This window comes from Arachis hypogaea, chromosome 5 (genome assembly GCF_003086295.3).
Source record: "Arachis hypogaea cultivar Tifrunner chromosome 5, arahy.Tifrunner.gnm2.J5K5, whole genome shotgun sequence".
In the NCBI taxonomy this organism is placed as follows: domain Eukaryota; kingdom Viridiplantae; phylum Streptophyta; class Magnoliopsida; order Fabales; family Fabaceae; genus Arachis; species Arachis hypogaea.
Window position 1 is genome coordinate 36,580,818 of NC_092040.1, and position 13,695 is coordinate 36,594,512.

At 30.0% G+C, this 13,695-nt stretch overlaps 1 protein-coding gene across 1 annotated transcript; it reads left to right on the plus strand.

Annotated features, from left to right (window-relative positions):
* Positions 1 to 7,881: 7,881 nt before the first annotated feature.
* Positions 7,882 to 9,968, plus strand: LOC112801237 (tryptophan synthase beta chain 1). The gene is made up of 4 exons (XM_025843861.3): positions 7,882 to 8,296; positions 8,418 to 9,211; positions 9,331 to 9,425; positions 9,535 to 9,968. The coding sequence occupies exons 1-4, from the start codon at positions 7,970 to 7,972 to the stop codon at positions 9,720 to 9,722; spliced, it is 1,404 nt and encodes a 467-aa protein (XP_025699646.1). The 5' UTR covers positions 7,882 to 7,969; the 3' UTR covers positions 9,723 to 9,968.
* The last annotated feature ends 3,727 nt before the right edge of the window (positions 9,969 to 13,695 follow it).

Genomic DNA, 13,695 nt, shown 5'->3' on the forward strand with positions numbered 1-13,695 from the left:
GATGGAGAGGACTTTATAAACTTACAGGTTCTTATCCTAACAATAGAAGAGTTTAAATCTTTTAAACCATCACAAACAATTAAGTTCAAGATATAGATAATACATCTCAAATGGACAAATTCATCATCAACATAGTACAACTATTTCATTCTTGCATGATTTTAACTAAGGTATTCACAACAACAAAATTTGAACTAGAATTATCTATAGTTACAGTACAAAACTTTCGAGTACCCCAATCTTTCAAATATTTCTCTAAAGTTTTTTTATGGTAACACTAGCTAGTACGATCAGCAATCAAGTTAAAAGATAATATTTTCTTATTCAATGTCCATCTATCATCAATATAATGAGTAGTTACACATGTATAATTCATATTTTGAGTAAACGTCCAAGTATCAGTAGTTAAAGAAACCATATGATGGTTCAACTCCAAAAGGGACTTAAATTTAGTCTTTTCTTCTACATACAATTGCATACAATCTCTATCAACTATCACACGACTCAAAATTTTCAATTGAGGTTGCATCTCACCACAAAAGTCCCTGAACCCAATATTTTTCACAAACTTAAATGGGAGTTCATCAATTATTATCATCTTACAAAATAAAATTCTACACCGCTCCTAGTTAAAATCTACTGCCTTCAATGTTGGTGACTCATCTAAATTAAAATTTGTGAACAATAGTTTTTTTTATTTATCAACATGACTATTCGGGTTCTTCGCACAAATTCCAATATGTTTTTTTGGGTTAGAGGTCCCATCCCCACAACTATGACATTGTAACCATTTCAAGCAATATTTACATTGAGCCTTAGTTTCCTCCACAATTTTTTAAAGTGATCACAAACAATAGGAAGGAGCCTATTAGGCTTTCTTTTACCTGACTAGCCTGTTTGTGTCTTTGTCTCCAAAGTAGGAGTATCATTTGAGGCTAGATTAGTAACTGATTTCCCTCCTCTTGCTAATTTAGAAGGTATCGATCAAGCAATACTTGTAAGAGTAGAAATACTCTCACACCTCTGACCCACTTGTGTTATTTGTAACTGCTTGTATGTCATCCGTTCTAGACAAGACAATCTTATAAACAAACAATCCATATATCAAATTTAGAACCTTAAAATAGCAGCATTTCATATAACAATAACAGCAATGTAATTCTTTAAACAAAATAGTAATAGAGGATTAATCACAAAATTTAAATGATATTCATAAAAAATTACCTGAAAGGAGAGAATGTTGAATCGCTAAAAGGAAGACGGCGAACCGGTGGGAACGGAAGACGACGAACCGGTGGGAACGGAAGACAGCGAGCATGGAGGATAACATTGACGGCAAAATAATATTAAATCACTTTTATAAATATTTAGGATACAAATAGAATAATTTAAACGTCAGGGACGTTATTTAATGATATTTAAAAAAAATTAACATTGATATAGTTAAAGTTAATATAAATATTCTAAAATAGATTAGAAAAGAGATAATTTAAATATCAGGAGAAACGTGAGGAGACCATTAAAAATTATTATTTTTATCATTTAACCATTAATTTAATTTTTTTTAGTCTAATTTCTTTAGTCGAGTAATTTAATAACATACTTTAATCAGAGACGGACCTACATGCAAGGAAGTGGGGGCATTTGCCCCACAGCGTTTTAAAAAAAAAACTAATATTATATATATATTTATTTGTCCCTTGTTATATTATGTTAAATTTTTTTTTGTTAAACTTAACATATAATAATAATAATTATATTATTAAATTTGAATTAGTATAATAATAATAAATAAATAAATAAACTTAAAATAGTGATAATTAATTTTATTATATTTGTTAATTAGTTGATAATTAAATTAAAATTTAGTTTTTTAATTAAATACAACTTAAATTATTAAAATTTTTTAAAAAATTATTTAAAATAAAAAATATATTATTTATATGTTGATATATTGTATTAATATTCATTATTAAAATGGTTTTGATTATAGTAATTATTTTGGTTAAAAAATTTATTTGTACCATAAAGATTATAATAAATAAAATTAATAGTTAAACATGAGATAATAAATAATAAAATAATTTTCTAAGAACATATATAGAAAAATAATATTGTCATATTAAAAATAAAAGAAAGTTATTATAAATTAGTGTTTTTTATTATTATTTTGAATGTTATATTATATGTGAAATTATCTTTTTTATTATTTTAAATACTTTAATAAGTGATTGTGTATATATTTCTAGTTTTTATTAATATGTATAGAGTTATAATTTAAAATTTTAAATATATCTAAATCAATTTGGGTTGGTCGAGTGATAAGTTTAATCGCTGTCTGTTTAAACAAGTGTTGGGAGTTCGAATTTCATCTCGTATGTGTAGCAATTTATTGACTAATTACAAACTTTTAAATAAAATTCAAATTCATAACAATTAGTCACTAACTTGTTGGGTATTGTGGGAAGTCAAAAAACAATATATCCATACCTAAATTTTATTATATTTTTGTCTCACTACAAAATTTTTCTGATTCCGTCACTGACTTTAATCCATACTTTTAAATATTGATACTTTTAAATATTGATAGTTAATTGATAACTAAAAATAATAAATTCAAATGGCCTTCAACATTCCTTGTTACGAAAAAAATTGTACATTTTACCAAAAAAGAAATTGTGTTAACAAACATTTTTTATATTTTTTTTAGAAGAGAGAAAAATAGAATTTCAGCATCTCTCAAAAAGAGAAGGGTCACTTTCTTTAAATAATAATCAATAAAATAAATTTTATCGTACCCTCTCTAAAATAAAAGGTAAATTATCCCTTGTAATATATATATAGTGAAAGTGATTTACCATATGAGTCTTATGACGTAAAAGAGATCATTACGAATGCAATTGATACACCTGAAGGTAGAGGAAAGCTTATGTCCGTGATGATAGAAGTCAAAAAGACATTTAAAAATATTCTTTAGATTCTCAAGTCATAAACATAGTTAAAGACATTGTTGTTGTTGATGTCAAATACAAATTTTAAGGGATGGTAGATTCGGATCCTCATGAGATTAAAGATATTGTTGTTAAGATGAGGTGGCAATTATGCACAAGAATTTAATCACTTTTATGTGACCAAAATTTTGCGGACAGTGAACTCCGAAGATGTTATCACCATGCAGAAGAGGGTGGAGGAGGCAAGGGGAGTACGCTGAGGGTGGAGGAGGCAAGGGGAGTACGCTGAGGTTGGGAAGGAGTTACGTCTATGTAACAGAGATTTTCCGTACCTCGGTAGCACTGCCACGTGTAATGAGTTGAATACATATTTGCACCTTATTGATGGGTTTTTGAGTTTACCGCAAAGAAATTTTTTCAACGGTAACCGTCGCCACCACCACCACCATAGACTGGTGGTGCTAAATTAAATTTAAATAATCATAAGAGAGAGAAAGAAAAGTAGAGAACATATACCTAAGTATTATGGTTAACATTCAACTTAATTATAATTATATGATTTGGATCTTCTAAAGTTTGAATTTCACTTTAGAGAATAAAGTGTTATCTTCTACTTTTGAATAATTTCTCTTTTATATTTATTTTTGGTTCCACCTATAAAATCAATGGTGAGAGATCACATTTTATTCTTTAAAGTAAAATTCAAACTTTAGAGGATTCAAATCCATAATTATAAGCACTATATATATCACAGAGAATAGGATAATTTATTTTTTATTCTAGAGAGGAAATGGTAACGTTCACCTAATAATAATAATAATAATAATAATAATAATAATAATAAAGGTATGATAAAGAGAGGACTACAATGTTTTAATGGCGAGGAAGAGAGCAAGCAGTGGGAGAGATGATGAGGAGCGGAGAGGAAGATATGATTAGATAGATAAGCATGGATGGATGGAGCTCAGTGTGGCATAGCAGCAGCTGAGTCATTTATATCGTTTGCCGGAAATAATTAATTTGGTGCGTGCTGCAATCAAAATATAAATTTGATCCCTGATCGTGGCTTTAATCTCGAATCCTTTTTCCATGACAGAGGAGGCAGCAGTTGGTGGTATTCCATCAGCACTCAGTGCAGTATTAATTAATGATAAAACCAATTATTAACCCTGCCGCTGCCTCTTTAGTCTGTAGCTCTTTTTTAACTAGAGGCTAGAGCTAGAACCTCATGAAAAGATACACCCCGGTACTCTGCACATACAGTAATTCAGTATAAAAGATGAAATAAGTTGCAGGTGAATCTGTGGGTGAAACTGAATCTCCAATGATTTTTTTTTAACTGCACATACACCTGCCTGCTGTGGAAATCTAGCTAGCCAGGAATTTACAGCCGATCTGAAACAAGCTTTTGCAGTTTTGCGGATGCATATTCATTTGTTTAGGGTAGTAATGAATAAGCACATTTTTCTTTTTCTTTTTTTTTTTGGTGTAAATACTAGATAGCACATTTTCTAGGGAAACAATAAACTAATTCTAGAACACAAACCAAAATGAAGTTGCTGTAGGATTCCGTAAAACTTTTCACCCCATGGTCTCTGGATGTTTTTCTTCAATTTTGGAAGCCCAATGGTCCCTATGAACAAAATTAGGCTCATGTCTTGGGTCAGTAGCAAACACAACCACAAACAAAAGAGACATTACAACCAAACAAAACCGGACAGAGCCAACTCAGACAAAAAATATCAGAGAAAATTCTATCAAACAAAAATCAATCCGAATATGACCAAAAACAAAAATCAGAGATAAGTAGATGAGGGCCACGTAACACAGTAGACCTACTGATATATCTATTTAGTATGGCCTTCATTTCATTGTCAATCTTATTTGTGGCAAATTTGTTCTCTCAAGTCTCAAGAAGGGAATTCAATACTGATGACACGAATTGGACAGTGGTATTCATAGATAGAATAAAATCTACACCACATTCACATACAAAAGTAGGTTAGCACAGCCACGAAAACGATCACGTAACTCATAAATCTGAGTTTTCGAATTAATCCGTTTAATACTTTCCTAAGTGTTAATTAGTATTAAATTAAAATATAAAATAAATACTAATTGACAAAAACAGATTTTCTATACTTTCCTAACCAACATAACTAACTCTCGTTTACATCTTCTCTGAAATTTAGCAGGAGATTTACGGTCACTCTAAATTTGTCTCTAAGTTCATTGAACAAATATACTGATAAAGTTAGTTAAATAAAAACAAATTAAATTAGACAAATTAATTACTAACACGTTAATTAATTATAAAAAGCAAAAAGATAAACAGTGAATTAAAAAGATACTAATCTATTACCTTGTACGAGTTAAACGCTCTTATCCAGATATACTTTTATTTTTATTTTCTTCTTTTTAGTTACTAGATTAAGTATAAGAAATTAAAGAATACTTTAAAGTTCAAACGCGGTTGACGTTTGCCACTTGGGAGTTAAAACGTGCTTTTTGTATTACTCAACAATCGCAAAATTCTTGAGAAAAACGTTGATAAAATGTGAAATGCACATAATGTATACTTGCTTATCAATTTTGTCAACTTGCAAGCGCTAGATAGATTCTCTCCCCGGGGAATGCATCCGGAGTGCATAGAGAGAATCTGTCAATTTGGAGCACAGTTTTGAAATTTCTCATACATATGCTTATTATTATCACATGCATCATGCATATAATTGTACATGTACTGTATCTATTGGTTTCATTCAACACATTTATTTCACCTTTTTCCAAAGTTTATTGTAGAATTCCACGTTTACTTTTATTTTTCATCACCCGTTATTGCGAAAATATAATTAATATTATCCAAATCTTTAGTTTTCACTTTAAACGTTTAAAAAGTATATTTTAGATAATCTCTAATTTTAGATATAATTTCGATTTTATTTTAAGTTCTACAAAATGACAAATAAATATTTATAAAATGACATATCATAAATAATAATTTAAAATTAAAAATAAAATTTGTTTTTTTAATATTTAATATTAGTTTAGTTATAATTTTATATTATTTTTAATTATTTTATCAATATAATTATGCGAATGACAAAATTTTATTAATTTTTTATTAAGATGATACCGCATGTATTGCTATTCTAATGCAAATTTTTATTTTAAATTAATTTATTTCTTAAAATTATCTTCCATGTTCATAATAAAAACTGTGACTTTAGCCATGACTCATAATTTTCCATTACAGTTAAGCGTAGCCCTATTGTTTTAATCCAATTCCCTACATTTATACATTATAAACACTACTTCGATCAGAGAACCCTCGCTTCTTGTTCAATTCCAATTAAAATTCTTCATTTTACATATATAGTAAACACCGCTAATTTGTTATTTTCATTACATTTTAAATTTTCTTGAAATTGTTTTTGTCGTTCATACTTTTTTAAAATATTTTTATCAAGGTTTAAATTTATAGTTCAGGGTTTCTTATTTTTGTTTAAGTTATATTTTGCTCTAAATTCAAATGCACTAATTTTTAAGGAAATTAATTTTGTATTTTGAATGCTGGACAGAGAATGAAAATATAAGATATTAAATCTAAATATATATTTTGTGCATTTATTTAAATGAATTTTAATTATCGTTAACTGAATAAAATTAAAAACTAAATTTTGTTAATTACCTTGTTGTATTGATAAATATGTAATAGCTACTTCTAATGAAGCACATTTAAAATGTTGAAGGAAAGCATTATACTTCTCATTTATAGATTATTTAGTTAGCAGTGAAATTAGGTATTCTTTAAATACTAATTTTTATTCAATTTAAAAAAAAAAAATAAAAAGCAAGTAATTTTTTTATTTTTTAACCAATTAATACATGAAAATAAATATTTAAATTAATTAAATAATAATAAATTTAAAAAAAAATAACTAAAAATTGAAAATTAAAAGAACAACTAACATTTTTCTTTAGCTCAACATCGAATTAAAGTGAAAAAGAATACAAGTCTAAGAAAAGACAAACAAATGTTTGTTAGAAGTTAGAACAGTAGCCACAAGTACATACGCATTTACCTGTTAACGCCTGTAGTGATCTTAAACATAATCTTAAATTCTAATGGTATAAAAATAAAATATTAATAAAAAATGTTGGTTAGTATTAATAAAAAATATTAGTTTTTTAATATTTTTCTTAAATATATTTATATATTTGTTATATTAATTTTGTTTCATTATTTTAACAATAATTAACAAATATAAAATAAATAAACAAAAACTAAATAATGTAAAATAGAATAATTTTAGATTATTTTAAATTGATTTTTTATTGATTTCTAAATACTTTGTGTTCTTTAAATCTAATCTGATAGATGATTAGTTATATTGATCGAAAAAAAAAAATGTTCTCAGAGTGAGAATTAGTCATAGGGCTTCTTTGCGGGAAAAGTATAGGGAGCCAATGGTCTAAACGTACAATGTGTACAATGGAGGTTTAGGAAGTATTAGAGATATGACCATTAGTATTACATTGTCCTGTCAGGTTACGCTTTTGGGATGAGTGAGTTCATGACATGGTATTAGAGTTCTAGATCCGAAAAGTTAAGAGTTCGATCCTTGGTGAATTCCAAAATCAATTTAAGTTTTTAGGATGAGTGATTTTATGACATGAGATGTTTATTATCCTTGATATTCAGATGGTTATTCTGGATAATATGAGTGATGTTCATTTTATTCATGGACACTTCAAAGTTCCAACTCATATTCAGTTAGCCAATAGCGTACCATTCCTAAACTTGGCTTTTACTCGGTTGTGAGGTCAAGTGCGCGGCAAACTGTAGCTATAGGCTTCTACTCGGTTGAAAAGTCAAGTGCGTGGCAAATTGTAGCTATAAAAGCGGGCATAGGGAAAGCAGGAGTTTATCACTTTTTACAAACTAACATAAGCAACCACTCTCATCTATATATACTCTCTAAGCCATCAATTTCATTCTCACTCACAAATTAAAAATGATGACATGCAAATTGCAGTTAGGGGCATTTGCTAGCAGCAGCAACCATTACAGGCAGCAAGGAGCACCCAATAAAGTGAGCTCCTGTTTGATGGTTGCCACTGATGATCATCAAGACACCAAGTTGGCCAAAACTTATGTGCCTACTATAAAACCCTTATTAGAGAAGGAGCTGCAAGAGAGGAATAATAATACTGATGCCCCCATCATTAACTCTGGTAAATTTGGTAGGTTTGGAGGCAAGTTTGTACCTGAGACACTTGTAGTTTGTTTGAGCCAGCTTGAAGCTGAGTTCAACAAGGCCCTACATGATGAATCTTTTAAGGTTAGAAAATTCACGTCAAGCTAATAAGCTTCACATGCATTATGCATGAACAACAATAAAATATAATCAAATCCGGCAATTAATAAGTTACGTTTGGTTTCGTTGTTATTGTGGAATGCAGGCAGAGCTAGCAGAGTCATTAAAAGACTTTGCAGGGAGAGAGACGCCACTGTATTACGCGCGGCGGTTATCGGAGTACTACAAGATGAACAACAATGGAAAAGGCCCTGACATATACCTCAAGAGAGAAGATCTCAACCACGGTGGCTCCCACAAGATGAACAACGCTCTTGCACAGGCCATGATTGCTAAACGCATGGGTAGAAAGAGCGTCGTGACGGCCACCGCAGCTGGACAACACGGCATCGCAACCGCCGCAGCCTGCGCTAAGCTTGGTTTGGAATGCACAGTGTTCATGGCCGCCAAAGAAATGGAGAAGGAAAGTTCTAACGTGCAGTTGATGAAACTGTTAGGTGCTAAGGTAGAAGGGGTTAATGGAAGCTTCAAGGACGCAGCATCGGAGGCATTTCGGTGTTGGGTGGGAGAAATGGAAAACAGTTACCACTTGACGGGTTCGGCAGTTGGGCCGCACCCGTGCCCGACGATGGTGCGTGAGTTTCAGTCAGTGATAGGGAGAGAAACGAGGAAGCAAGCGTTGGAGAAATGGGGAGGGAAACCAGACGTGCTGGTAGCGTGCGTGGGGACTGGATCTAACGCTCTTGGTTTGTTCCATGAGTTCTTACAAGACAAGGATGTGAGGCTCATTGGTGTTGAGGCCGGTGGGTGCGGCTTGGAGAGTGGGAGACACTCTTCCACACTCGCCACTGGTGAAGTGGGTGTGTACCATGGAGCCCTCAGCTACCTCTTGCAGGATCAGGATGGACAAATTATTGGACCACACTCCATTGCCCCTGGGTCCGTATTTATCGATCTTATTAAATTATTATTATTAACTCCTAATTACTTAGTTACTACATGCTCTTTATTTTTAAGTTTTAACCTCAAAGTAATTGGTTCGTTGCTTCAATTTGCAGGATGGAGTATCCAGGAGTTAGTCCTGAGTTGAGTTACCTAAAAGAAACCGGACGCGCCGAATTCTGCGTTGCAACTGATCAAGAAGCTCTTGATGGTAAGGCACATTTCACCTTTATTATGCTTGTTGAACACACAGAAATTAATTAATGCTTAAACTCTTGAAGGATTTTACTTTTTACTAATTAATTGATGATGTTTGGCAGCTTATGAAAGATTATGCAAATTGGAAGGCATATTTCCATCATTGGAGGCTGCTCATGCATTGGCTAGCTTAGATAATCTGGTCCCTACTTTATGTGACGGCAGCAAGGTCGTTGTAAACTGCAGTGGTTGTGGAGATAAGGATGCAGCTGTAGTCTTTGATCGCAAATTATTTCACGGAAAATTTTAAGCTCACAAAGGGAGGAGATCAGAGAAGGAAAGAGAGGAGGGGGGGGGGGGGGGGGGGGGGGGGCGGGATGGAGGATTAGACAAATAGGAATAATTAATTCATTATTATTTTGTTTGTACCAATCCGTGTATAGTCCATCCTCACTTAGCCATTTTGGCCAAGTTGTATAGTATAAGTATAGTTGCTTTAATAATTTCTTCCCCCCATATGAATTGAAATCGTATATATGTTGTCTCCTTAAGCAAACTTTTCAACAGCCTCATACAATGCAAAAACATCTTTGATAAACATTAAGTCTTTGAAAAATATGATATATGAGCAATAAACTTCAACGAGCTAATTATAATGTAGTAATTCCATAACTTCATTTTTATGTTCCACAGATAATTTAGGGCGTATTTGGGTGAACTATTAAAATATTTTTTTTGAGTTATCTATTTTTAAAAGATTTTATAAAAAAATAAAAGTAATTTTATGTTTTGATATTTTATACAAAAAATTTTTTTATTTATTAATTATGTTTGAGTATAATGATATAAAAATATTTTTTATTTATTTATTACATGAAAAATATGAAAAATATTTTTTTTAAGAAAAAAGATTTTTTTAAAAAAATATAAATTACAGTTTCTAAAAAAAATAAATTTTTATTTTTTTAGTATTTTTACTTTTATTACTATAAATTTGTCAAACACATTAAAAAAATATTTTTTTTATCAAAATAATGACGCTCAAACAAGCACTTATTCAAAAACATCTTTTTTAAGAAAAAGAATCTGTTAAAAAAATATAAATTACAACTTAAAAATATTTTTTTTAATACTTTTATTTTTACTATTAAAAATTTGTCAAACACATTAAAAAATAAAAAAATATTATTTATTAAAAAAATTTATTAAAATAATGATGCCAAAAAAAACACTTATTCAAAGATAAAAAGTACTTAAATTATCCGCACCTCACCTCCACATTATTCACGTAACTTTTTCTACGTATCACATATATAATAGAATAATAATAATATGATGTTCCTGTTAGCGTTTTTTAATTTTGATATAGAAGGGTTCATAGAGTATAACAGCGATATGAGAGTTTAGGGTGTTTTATCGAGATGTGACGCTGTGTAGGAGAAATTGGATGGACCGATTAGGAGGACGAAAATCGGACGGATCAATTTCAAAACGTGGAAGGTGTATAAATCGGTGGGTCCGATTTGAGACCCCTGTCCACACGTCACATATGCAGTTGGGCTCCTTAGTTGGCTCGTGACTCTATCTCTAAAAATAGATATTGTTCTCCCCCTCCTCCCATCCTACGAGTATTTCTTTCACTCTCGTATCTCTCTCTCCATGCTCCCAACCCCACCACTTTACTCATTCTTCACCATTGTTGGACCACAACAAATCTTCAAAAAAATTTAAAGAAAATGCTAAGAAGACGAAAAATTAAAGAAGTAAATCAATCGGAGTTTCATATTGTTAATTATCTTGGGCATTCAAATTATATAAGTTTTTATTTTTTAATAATCTGATTTAATAATAATAATAGTGATAATATTAGATTTTATTTGTAATATATATTATAATGGCACTAAGTAGAGATTAATCATGTATGTGTGTATCATTTTATTGTTAGGTGATTAGAAAAAGAAATTAAAATAGAAATTAATTATGTGAGTATGTATGTCTGATATGGTTAGTTTACTGTGGAGTTAGATTTTTTTTATGATTATTGGTTAAAATAAAATGAAAAAATGAATAAATGTAATGAATGTAAAGAATGAATGAAAGAAAGAAGAAGAAAAATGAGATCTGTACATATTAGATTAGAGTAGATATTGATATATTATTGTTGTTATTATCATTAATATTAGTAGTTGAGTTTAATAAATTATTATGATTAATAATAAAAATTTAATAAATTATTTTATTTATGATGATTTATAATTAATAATTGAATTTTAATTCAGTAAAATTTAGACAATAAATTAGTAATAACTAAAGTTAGATTAGAAAATTAGTATGATGTGTTATGAATAATAATAATAATAATAATAATAATAATAATAATAATAATAATAATAATAATAATAATAATAATAATAAAATTAGTATGCTGTTTTATGAATAATAATAATAATAACAACAATAATAATAATAATAATAATAATAATAATAGAGGTTGAAAAAAAAAATATTTGTGCTACGAATAAATAATTTATCAGTCGTGAAATTATTCTGGTTAGTTAATTAAGGTTAATTATTTTTTTGTTATAAGGTAATAAATATGATTGAAGGATTTTTGTATAACAGATTTATTGTGTATGTTTGAAATGCAATTATGCTGGAAATTAGTTATAATGGACATCTGCGTTCATGGCAACGCCAGTTTCATCTTCGTCTTCACCTGGACCAACGATCTCATAGTTACTTTTAAATTCATCCTCGCTTTCACTATTATAATCTTCCAATTCAATGTTACGGTCTGCTTCAGATTGCTCAAACTCAATATACAACTCGATGCACGACATTCGGTGGCGATTTTCCATATACATTGAAACCATTTCATGCATACTCGCTTCATCCGTCACATACTTAGTCTGAAATTGAACGAACCCACCAAACACAGGTAAAGAATACCTGTACAAAATACACGATATTTTCCTAGATCTTCGAGAATCTATCTTCTCACAAATCACCCCCTTTCAATTTCTCAAATGACAATGTGAACGGAATAACAACATCTAATGAATTTTCACACACAAATTGAACTCCCTCATATGTTTGCAATAAAATCTGCCCGTAACAATAAATTTTCAACACAACTCTACCATCCATAACAGTATACATACCTGACTATTCTCAATGTCACTGAAATTTATTCTACAACAATGAAGGAGAAGGAAGAATGAGAGAAGAGGAGGAAGAACAGCTGAGACCGGCAATGAAAAAATGGGACTTCTGTGATATTTTTTCATTTTATGTATGCACTTACAGGTAAATCGGGCGGACCGACCGCGTGCTACCAAATCGAATTTTGTGCGCATCACAAATCGTTGTGTCCGACCGGTGCACTCTCGGATTAAAAAAAAAATTTCGACAACAGAAATTAGTGGGTCCGATTACTGCACTCTTCGTTTTAGAAAGTTGGACAACCAAAAATCGATGGATCCGATTTCATGCAAAGAAATTTTCTCCCTCATACAAATTGGTGGGTTCAATTTGTGTTCCTTCTTCTATCTGCTCGAAATCAGTGGATCCGATTTCTTCCCTCCCTCCCCCCAAATTTCCAAAAATAATACCGTCGTAATAGTATAATTCACTCCTAATAATCATAACCCAACATAACTCACACCACTAAATCATATAAAAAAAACTCAGCCTTCCTATTAACTAAGAAAGTTATACTACAAAAAAAAAAAAATAGGAAGCGTATGAAAGGAGGATATAGAAAACTTTTTCCTATTAGTCAAGTAATTATGTTAATTTTAAAAATAAAAATCAAATGGTGTAAATTAAATCTGGTCAATTCACAAGCCCTAAAATTTATTTAAATTTGTAATTTCTAAGTAGAATTTAATTGATATACACTAACCTTTATACTTATCCAATCAAATGCTTTTCTTAATAAGAACGAACAAGACTTTTGAATGGGTAAGCTACTAAACCAAAACATTTTCTTATATAGCAATACATATGTTTTTACTTTATTGAATGTCTATGTTTTTCTATATCTTTTATTTTTTATATATACCTATTAAACTAAATCATGATTTTTTATAAATTGGGATAATAGATAACGAAAAAAATACAAATTAAGAAGTAGCAATTGAAAACGAAATGAATAGCAAAACTAATAAAAATTGTCGGAACGCAGAGTTTTATTGAATTCAATGAATTAAATGTGCTTATTGATACAGTAATGCAATGTGATTTTGTTGATAAATAAAATCTACTGTAGAGATTCTCACCGG

Coding starts and splice junctions, on each gene's coding strand:
- LOC112801237 (XM_025843861.3), top strand. CDS start 7,970: ATGATGACATGCAAATTGCAGTTAGGGGCATTTGCTAGCAGCAGCAAC. Junction 8,297..8,417: donor TACATGATGAATCTTTTAAG/GTTAGAAAATTC, acceptor TGTGGAATGCAG/GCAGAGCTAGCAGAGTCATT. Junction 9,212..9,330: donor CCACACTCCATTGCCCCTGG/GTCCGTATTTAT, acceptor TTCAATTTGCAG/GATGGAGTATCCAGGAGTTA.